This window comes from Microplitis demolitor, chromosome 2, assembly GCF_026212275.2.
Source record: "Microplitis demolitor isolate Queensland-Clemson2020A chromosome 2, iyMicDemo2.1a, whole genome shotgun sequence".
Lineage (NCBI taxonomy): Eukaryota > Metazoa > Arthropoda > Insecta > Hymenoptera > Braconidae > Microplitis > Microplitis demolitor.
The window spans coordinates 4310622-4321695 of NC_068546.1; the positions used below are offsets into that span (position 1 = coordinate 4310622).

Consider the following 11074-nt stretch of genomic DNA (forward strand, 5'->3'; position numbering starts at 1 on the left):
TTCCTTCAAAGTAAACAACGGAAACTTTTTGTTTCGTTTTTCTACGCCGTCTTATCCAAGAATCTGGCACGCATACATATTTATCTAGATTATCATAATGTGTTTCCGCGAATTTCGCCACGTGATATTGATAAGTCTGCATCGTTTCTGTCTGAAAAAATGAAAAACAAAGGTATATAATGTATTTAGATGAAAAACAACTAAAGTATTCAACACAATATCTTTTTACCTGACGTAATAGTCCTGATGTAATAGTCCAAGAAACCATTCATACACTTGAACATCAGTACTGATTTGTTAGTGGAAAAGAATTAAATAGTTCCTGTTCCTTTATACGATTGATTACATTATCTTCATACTACTATTATATTTACGTAGTATCGGCTGTTATCTCGCAATACTATGGCAACTTAATACGTTCACTTCGTCAGGGACTCGGGCTTCCAGTGAGTAGACATTTCCATATCGCTCCTATTTAAACTAAACTATTTTTATCACTGTGTTCGAACGAGACCGATGCAGTCCCTCTATTCCTTTCTGACGAAGTCTAACGTTATTTATGAATAGTAATTTAGATGTAGCACAGAAAGTAAAGCAAACAGAAAAATATTTGAAAATTATACCGTTGTTTCTTTAACAATATTCTTCCTCCAGCATTTATAACTGAGTGACTATTCTTCACTGGAACTGGTATTTATAATACAAAATGTTCGTTTAATTATGCAGTAACAACAGAACAAAGCATGCAAATAATGTAAAGGTCAGTCAAATGAAACGAATAATATTTATATGTCAATGATTTAATGATACTTAAGACGTAGTAGTGAACATTGAAGACTCAAATTTAAGTTATAAAATTTAGTAAATATTTAACGTATACGTTAATTTCTAATGGTTTTTCGTCATTGTTTCAACAACATTCACAGCTAAGACTGACATTAATGGTGAACGGGATATAATGACCGTAGATTCGTTCGACGGAGATAATTGTAGTGAAAGATATAGATTATTCCGTATTCAAAAATATCTGAAAGAGAAAATTCTAACAATAATATATTTTTCCTAGCAGCAAATTGCTCCAATGATATTACTTCACATCTGAGTAAACAACTAGTTCTCCACACAAGACGTAGTGGTATTAAATATGTATTCGTATATATAACTATCAGTTCCAAATGTATACAATTAAAAATAAATGCAAATGTCAATATTTGAATATTTAAATAAGGTGACCTCGGTTGCATGGCCATCAAAGAGTGAGAATGAGATAAAATAACAATATCGAAAAAATCTTTAGCATAAATTAGTATCTATGAGTCGGTTGAATTATAGGATAAAAATACTATCTGTTTTATATTTTTACTCCCACTCTAATAAAATAGGGTTTCGAAAACAGGCAAGCGCATGCGCTTTTCATAATTAATTGAAGAAAGGTGAAAACAGGAAGTATATTCTTCTTTTAGGACAAATCTAAAGAGTGATACATAAACAGTACTAACAACTAAATTTGTAGTAAACACTAATGACTGTAGTTGGCGCTACTACTGGGCGAGGTTATTTCAGGTCTACCAAGTTGGTGGTGATATTTCTAAGCTCCAACTTTTAATAACCTCAACTACAGCTACTGGGATAGCAACCACAATTATTTTCCGTACTACCAGCTTATTGTGATTTGCTCCCGACGCCAATAACAACTACGGACATTGACTAAGCAAGATTTTTACTCAGGGTCAGCTTCGCAGTGCAATTTAACAAAAATAGAATAACAATAAGAAGGCACAAAAAGTTAGTAATTAACACTAATTGCTAAAATTATTATAAGACCTCACCTGTTTCATACATTATTATTCCTAAATATGGCTTCCAATATGATAACGGTCGTTCGTTACTATAAATATAATTTTCCGGTATTATTTCACCCCTTGGTGGATATAAAGTAAGTATATACTCAGGATCACGACATTTTACCCAACGAATTGGAACGTATCCTAGTCCGTATTCCTCAAGCTCTCCAATGAATTGTATAACGAAGTATTTTGTTGGAATCATATCAGGCGTATTCTAAAGATACAAAAACACCATTATTTGGATGAGCCACTAAATTTAATAAAATAATTAATCCGTAAAAATTATGTGACCATGACCGTCATCAGGACATTGTTCTATCAATTTTTTACATAAATTATTGCAGAGATGGCTTATCCGCCTGATAATAACCATGATCATGTAATTTCCTGAGTGCACGATCCTTAAATAAAAAAGGCGTGAAATATATAAAGCCTCTTTTCCGATTACTTGATTGGTCGAAAGCAAAAAAAATATATGCAAACGACACGAAAATATACATTGAAATAAATATATGAAAAACTACTCGCGCGCGCGAAACACGTACACTAGTAACTGAGTAAAAAATCCGTACCTTATTTTCCAGTATTTTTGACATGGTTATTTAGAACTTAAAAATGTTTTAAGATCAGACGACTTGTCCAGGATATTACTGGCTTGTGAATAATGCTAGCAATGTAGACAACTTGATTTTCTTATAGTTTTGTTTATGGAATATGCTAAGTAGCGCATAATATTTCAAAAATACTGGAAAATAAATAAAACATTTCAGTCATTTCAGTTTCAAATTCCATTTTACCATATATTTTGATAGTATAATGATACAGGAATACATTGAAACAGTAAAATAATGTTGAACACGTGCAAAACTTTAGGCTACTTAGATAATTTCGTCTCCGAAAGTCGCTGCAGGGACGTCAAAGCTGTTTTCAGTTGATGTCCAAATTTTTTATCCTGAATGAATTTCAATCCATCTTTATATTTATCTGCAACAAAAATAATAAAAAAAAGTTAACATACAGACATCATTAAATGACGGATGTGCCCACGGGTGATATATGAAATAAACACCCGCATGAAAAAAATGTATATTTTTATTTTATATAGGAAAATATATAATTATATAAAACGGCGAAAATTTATGTATGTTTGAATATAGTGTTCATATAACTTGAAAGTATATTTTTTCTTATAACATAATCTATAAAAGAAAATATATATTTTACTATAGAGCATTGTGTATTTTCAAAATATAATTTGCTGGTTATAAATTCCAATATAATGAAATATAATTGAGACATATATTTTAAAGTATAGTAACTGCTATAAAAAAAAAATAATTTTCATTATATTTTTCCAACATATCGCATTATATATTGGATAATATACTTAAAAATATATAATATAAATATTTTTTCAATCGGCAAAATGAACATTCAATTTATCAGTTTAACTCAGGAAAGAAAATAAAGGTACAGATTAATAAAGGAAGATCGGATATCTCAGTACATATTAAGTAGATCTGACCATATAGATGTTTACATGTAAGTGTGCGTTTCAATCAGGGGATTTCAATCTACAACTCTGACTTAAAAAAACTGTATTAAGCTTTTTTGGGTTTACAACTTGATATAGGCTTGGAATAAATCTTTTAGACTTTAAATTTTACAAGTCGATAATATATATTAGCTTATATATTAACATTATAAAATGACTTATGTGTTTATAATATAATTTTCAATATATGGAGTTCATATAGCTTGAATATATGTCAACATATAATATTATGTATCATGTTTGTATACTTTGAATATATATAATTATATAATTAAAACGGCAAAAAAATAGTTATTTTAATATATATGATTTCTTATATAAATAGTTATATTGTAATATAAAATGTGTTATATTATTCAGTATAATTTTAGGATATAAGATTTTTTCATACGGGCACTTACCGGTTTTGTATTCCATTATTCCAATACGGACTTGTCTGTACTTCATATCAAAAAGCGATGGTGATAGTTCATTTTGCAATGGAAATGCAACCATTACATACTCTTGTGTACGATGAACTATCCAGGAGCTATGAACACAATAATACAAATTTTTTTCATCCATAAAAGGTAATTCAAGAAACTTCACAACCATAAAACACTTATTATCAGAAGATGACTGCGACATATCGTAAAATTAAGAGAGGTTACGTTCGCTTGTTCCGACGACGAAATTGCAAGTGAACTAGCAGTACTGACCTTGTTCTGTTTTACTTTTAAATCTGCACTCGTGGAGTTCTACAATTAAAAACATCGAAAAAAAAAAAAAATATCTTGACTTTTTTTTATTATTAAAACAGTTTATCTCGAGTTGACAATTCTAACTATGCTATTTTACACGGGTCTATAAACATACTAATAAATTTCAACAGAGTTTGTTCTTCATTCAATGTCTCTTTTCAACATCATCATTATGTGCGCCAGTCCAATAATGACGTTATTAAAAATTCTTTTATTAACAATAACTGGTCCTTCAAGATCTTCTACAATCTCAACTTTTTGTTTGTAGAGCTCAAGGTACGGCATCATCTCGTCCTGCAGAATTTTGAGATACACATCACGAAGTGACCTGTATTTTTGCAGTTTAGCTACCCTACTTTTCTCATCATTTTGAACGTTGATGGGCTGACTATGATGAATATTGTCAGCGATAATATTTATGTATTTGAGTAGAGATTCTATAATTGGCTTGACTGTGACCAATAGTGTGATGTCGTCTACATCAGTAGCTATATTACCCATGGGAGATGATGCTGCAGTAGATGAGTCTGCGCGCGATTCTTTCCCTGAGAATAAAAAGAAATACTAAGCTTAAGCCTCTAATGCTCGATCTTCAAACCCCACTCTATATTCAGGCAAGTTATTGTGAATCTAGAATGGGACTGTAACACCCATGATGGCGGCATATTATAGAGAACTGATTTTTTTCTGTCAGTGTTTACCTTAGCCATGTTAACAATTCTAACTACAGCGCTGTTACTATGCACAAAGTAGGGTTAAAATAAGTGAGAAGGGACGCACAGTACACTACTACTCTCACATTACACGCATGTCAACCCACGACACTTTTTGGTTTATGCTCTCCCCACTCGACACACACTGAGATGTTTCGAGACCCCCTAAAGCTAAAAGGTTAATTTGCTGTGAAATCTCTAATACCATTGATTTGGTTAGCAAGCAGAACCCTGGATTGTATTTTCGCTAACAACGATCTTAGAATAATAGCACCCTTGGGGACATGGTAACGATAGGTTGTCTCAGGAAGCAATAAAAAAATGTAAACATACCTCGTAAAGAATAAATCAGATGTGTGTTTCTATACGAACGGAAGACAGTAAAGTGGTCTTTTAAATGTCGACGCTCAATTTATACAAAAAGTAATTAAACAAAAATAACAATAATATTTTTGCGCAATCTGGACTTTAATTTGGTGTTATCGTTATTTCAGAGTTATTTTCCAAATGACCGGCTATCTGATCCTATAAAAACTCAAAAAAATCAAGAACATGTGACCTGATAAGCGCCTAAGATAGATTATATATACATGTGTCATAGATATTAAAAATCAAAGTGTATTATATTTGAAGTATTTTGATGAAAAACGAAATTACCATCGACTAAGTCATTAACGGAGACAGGTTGATCGTCAAGTATCTGCATCAATATGGAGAGATCGTGGGTAAAAATTTCTACTTTCTGTAGTGCAATACCATCGAGCGTAATCCTGGAAGGGGAAATTTCTACCACCGATTTAGCCATAATGATCTGCAACGCAGAAAATTTCATGATAACGATCCCTCCTAGTCGAGAGACTCGAACAATTTGTATGGGATATCACCCAAATCGCACCAGGAATGGTTGTCAATAAGAAATTTTCAATATGAGCAATAAAATATGCTATAGAAAGCAAAATGAAGCGAAACAGGTTTTGTTTGAAAATTTTAAGCGAAAGGCATTGTAAACTCAGTAAGTTTCGGGAAATAGATCTTAATACTCTTTAACAAAGTGACGTAGTCTACTGATTTGGATAATCTTGTGCAGAATTATATTTGTTCATTATTTTTGTTCACCATTAAGAAAGCTATTAGACTTTCTTCTAATAACTAAACATCCATTAGTTTTTCGTATGATTCAATCTTATATTGCAAGAGCTGTTAAGACTTGTTTCTGTAGGAAAAAATAAGCCTTCTTCTTAAGCTACATTGAAATCAGTTAAAAAATGATGATTCATTGATTTCAAATTGGGGAAATTTTTTTCATACTTGACATATGAAACTTAGATATCTTATTCTGTTATCACTATTTTTTTCTACTTTGATTTATGAAATCATCCGACTAAACGTGAGTTATCAAGTAATATTATTACTGCCTTCTTTTAATTATTTGTCTATTTCTTACCACGTACAGGTTCATGTGTATTTATACACACATATATTCATGTGTGTGTTTACGTGTATTTTTTTATGGACTTGTATTTGCAACGAAGCTTACAAATAACAAAACAATTAAATTTATTTATCAATCATGAAATAATTCTTTATATAAATTCCACATCGATCTCCATAAAATAAAGGCCTATACCGCAAATTGAATTGTTTTAATGACTGTCGTGTTAGATGGTAATTATAATAATGTCACTACTAGCCTTATCAATATAGAATTATCGACAATAGAATAATTATAATAAGATGATACAATAGAATGATTCGATTTTTAAAATTTTTAATCTTTTATTAGTTACTATGGGGGGAGTATATATATATATATACCCCCCCCCCATTGAAACTAATAAAAGATTAAAGATTTTTAAAAATTTTGTATGCAGTCAAATTTATAATAACAAATATGACAACGTTGTTTCCATTGCGCTAACCGCGATACTTATCAAATACATTTTCAATTAATTTTCATCCAAGTTACATTACTACGACAATATCTTCTTAAGTCATTGAAAAGTCTTAAAGCTTTCTAAATAATGATAAAAAATATTGAACAAATTTTGTTGACATAAACTACGATTATAATTATAACAATGAAAGGAACAAAAAATCAAAATGTCCCTTCGTCGGCCCTTATAGGATCTACAATATTGCAAGATTTGAAGTACCTATTAATGGAAAATAAATTATTGATAGCTGATGTGTTGTCAAATTTTGAGATAACGCTAAATTGTTATTCGTTATCACGAAAAATCCATTTCGCAAAGATAATGCCCTGTTAATTATTATTAGTGAGTTGCAGTATACGGTCTCTGTAGAGACCTTTTACACCTTTGTCTTCAATTGTCTTTTCCTATTATTAGACCCAAAAACAAAACCAAAGAACTTAGAAGATTTCTGTCTCGAATTATTTATTAGGATTACGCAATAGGCATGACTTAAAAAAAATCTTTAAATTAGAGATTTCGAGCCTCAAATTGCTTTTTTTTATTCTTCCCATACATTTTGATGCCCTAATTTTTTTTACCTAACGCCTTACTTTTTTTTACAGTCAGAGCGGTCATTCTATACTGTACTGCATATGCCTGTGTTAAGCATGTAAACGAACCCACCACAATGACCAGAAAAACCCTAGAAAACCTGGTCGAGTAAAGGCAACCCCTTTGTGGTGACTTCCCGAAGCATTGGACCCGAGATGTACCGAAAAAAATCTTGTTCTTGTGGAGATTCGAATCCATGTACTCGACGTCTAAAGCGCCAAATAATCTCTCACGGCTGGCGCCCGAGACTGCTCGGCGACGGCGTTCCAGTTCAATACCCTATTAGTTGAAAATAACCCTACACAAGCTGTTTTATTTATGTAACCTTCTACAAATCAGTCAACGTTCCGTAATATTTTCTTTTAACCAACCACATATGGTCCATAAATTAATTATAAACTCCAAAAGCTATTAAACCTTTAAGACAACTTTTTTTTTACCTCACGTATTAGCGTTCTAAGTTAATTAATTTAGAGCAATAATCTGATCTACCATAACTTAAATCGGGCAATAAGTATTTAGTAATGCAAATTTAAAAAAAAATTACACCCGTTTTGTCATCGTTCATTTCAATGTAAACAAAATAATAATAGAAGTTAATAATAGAAGCGATTTATTATATGCGTCTTGCGATAAACATGTGAGTAAGACGTCGATCTATATTCTTGGACTCACTCCATCTTAGTATCAATTTACCAGTTTTTTAATTGCAGCAAAAAATTGTGCAGTGAGTTGACCGCTGAGAGGTCATAATAAAAACATCACCTGCTTTATCCCATAACTACCGAATTTTCTAGGCAAAATTGGAGGACAAAAATTTGTTTATCCATTTATCCCAATTATGTCAAAAAGATAAAACATTATTTTAAATAATAAGTGAACAATGGTTATTAGTAAGTTTATTTTGACAAAAAATATATATGTTGTTAAAGATTCTTATAGAGTAATTAATTACTAAGACTACGGAAAAAAATTGTGGTGCCTAAAAACCATAATATTGGGGTAAAACAATGTAGTAGCGGGTAGTCCAGTATGAAGTAAAAGGTATATTATACGCAGCTCTAACTACTAAATATTCTAGTAAACATGATAACTGTAGTTGGCGTCACTACATGTGTAGTCCCAGTTATTTCAAATGAGTAAAAGCATTTCTTTACACCAATTTGAAGTAATTTTAACAACAGCTGCAGCAGCCACGATTTTTTCCGGGCAATAGACCAATCTTATAATAAACATATTTAAATTTCTTAGAATAATCGAAAACACAAAGAGTTAAGATACAAACAACATAGCATAATTATAGCATGAAATATTCAGTTACCTAATTACATGGTTAATTTACAAAACATTTACACTAGACACAGATGAGCAACAAAACTTACATGAAATCATATGAAAACCAGAAAACAAATACTTAACAGACTAAAAAACTAGTTACGTCACTTTACAATCAAGCATCAGAACACATTTTCACTCATCACTAAATAATCTGGTCTCTTAAAATTTTGGAACTTCATACCGTGCTCGTTACTCTTCTTCTGATAAATCAGCACCTGATGGATGCATAATTTTGTACCACTTCTTCTGCTCCATCAGTGCGTTATTAATTTTCTTTTCAATACGTTCAATGGCAATATCATGGGGTGTCTTCTGAGCATAATTGAGAGCTGTTTTGTTGATTGAGGGCTGCTTGCACAACCATTTAACTAATTTATAGTTGTTGGAATGCACAGCAAGGTGCAAAGGTGTGTTGCCACCTTTCCTTTCCTGGCCATTGATGTCGGCACCCATTTCTAAGAGTACTTTTAATTTCTTGATGGCATTTACTTTGTCTTCACAGACGACAATATGAACACACTGTCTCTGACTGAAATTGTAATCTAATAATAGATGTCGATTGTCGTCATTAATAACCTCTTTCAAGGCTATTAAGTCAATGACGTCTCCTTGACGACTAAAGTAGTGCGCTAAATTATCTCCTCTATCGTTTAAACAGCCGTTCAATACAATTTTGAATCCAGACTTTGCTAACATGTTGCTAATTAAAGTTGCGTTATGGGTCAATATACAGTAGTAGATACCGTATTGAGAACACTGGCTCAAATGACTCGTTGGTCAGTTATTGTTCCATTAAATATCCCTCAGCAGCAAGTTATCACCCAATGCGGATTATTATTATAAAGTTCACAGATCAAATATTATCACTGAAATACATTTGGGGTCTGGCAAATGGTATCAATGTTGACGTCATGCGTAAGATTTGAACTGTCCACTCATGTTGTTTGTTATTAGTTGACGTTAAATAAGATAATAGGTAACTGAGCATTTAACACTTACAAAAATTAAATTGATATGCCTTCATTACTTTCACTTGAAGTTTCGTCAGATTCGTCAATATCGATAGGATCGTCACAAACTGCGCCGTTGACCCTCAAAATCTCCATCATTCTTGCATTCTGACGTTCATATGCAATATGATAGGCCGTTTTGTAAAGGAAGTTTATCGCTCCAAGTTCAACACCGGGTTTCTTACACAGCCATTCGGCCAATTGGTAATTTTCAGTACCTGCAGCAATGTGAAGCAACGTATTACCAAACTTCAGTTCCCGTGAATTTATATCTGCACCCAACATCACCAGTAGTTCAATTTTCATCACGGCATTAGAAACGTCGTACTCCGCAGCAATATGAGTACACTGTCTTCCCTCGTGATCGTACTGGAACAATAGATCTAGGTTTCGAAGAATGACAGGCGCCATATCCACCAGCTCGTTCATATTCCCCGCGCGGCAGATATAGTGGAAAGTATGTCCTTCTTGGTTGACTAATTCTACGTAGTCTATACCATTCCGAAAATGTTCATTCTCCGCCATCGCTACTTTGTTGCACACTTGCGAACTAGAAAACCGTCTGCAATCTTATGAGAGCCAACCGTAACTGATAATCCTAAAATTATTTATAAAAACAAATATCATACATTTGATTATTTTTCTTATTATCCCGATGTTTTTAAGCTTTCATATATGCTTTCGATCTGAGATTTGTTAGTTACTCATAAAAAGACAAATATATAGCCGATATAACATATTATAACAGATTTATCACAGCCAAGAGTTGTAAAAATAAACTCTTATAGGGGAGGGTGGGCAGAGCAGCCCCTTGATGCCGAGACGGCCCTGAAATTCTAATCAAAAAAAAAATTTAATATACTAATCCATTTTTCGACTGATTTTCTAAAGCTGAAGCAAACTTAGCCACTAACAACATTCAATAATAATAATTTATTTTTCAATTGATAAAATTTTTTAAATAATACAAAATAATATGTAATCTAAAAAATCAAAAAACACGTTTTTTGGGTTCAAAATAATGACAAATAAGAAATATAGAATTGCTTTTTTTTAATATATAACAATTAGTAATTAAGCTAATCGAGAGAACGATCTATTACACCTTAAAAAATTGTTTTTGAGCAATATGAACTAAAAATAGTTGTCAAGGGAAAACAATATATTTTTGATGATGAAAACAATTTAAAAAAAAAAATAAGTGTCCATAAATTTGTTCGAAATACGACAAAAGTGAAGTGACCTGATGGTTGAAAGCCACAAAAAAAAATAATTGGCTTAGGAGGGCCGCTCTGCCCCACCCTCCCCTACTTTGATACAGTCATAAAGAATATGTTTCATGTGTC

The 11074-nt window shown here is 32.0% G+C and overlaps 2 protein-coding genes and 1 long non-coding RNA gene across 3 annotated transcripts; all 3 read right to left on the reverse strand.

The window, feature by feature from the left end:
• Positions 1–63: 63 nt before the first annotated feature.
• LOC106694102 (uncharacterized) lies at positions 64–3889 on the reverse strand. The gene is made up of 3 exons (XR_001345369.2): positions 3804–3889; positions 230–2831; positions 64–151 (listed from the first exon to the last, which is right to left on the reverse strand). It is a non-coding gene; the product is annotated as an uncharacterized LOC106694102 (long non-coding RNA).
• A 4070-nt stretch (positions 3890–7959) lies between these two features.
• Positions 7960–9430, reverse strand: LOC128667319 (NF-kappa-B inhibitor cactus-like). The gene has a single exon (XM_053736952.1). It carries the CDS (start codon positions 9412–9414, stop codon positions 8908–8910), a length of 507 nt encoding a protein of 168 aa, XP_053592927.1. The 5' UTR covers positions 9415–9430; the 3' UTR covers positions 7960–8907.
• A 291-nt stretch (positions 9431–9721) lies between these two features.
• On the reverse strand, positions 9722–10536 carry LOC128667318 (uncharacterized). Its single transcript, XM_053736951.1, has one exon. It carries the CDS (start codon positions 10251–10253, stop codon positions 9723–9725), a length of 531 nt encoding a protein of 176 aa, XP_053592926.1. The 5' UTR covers positions 10254–10536; the 3' UTR covers position 9722.
• Positions 10537–11074: the final 538 nt, after the last annotated feature.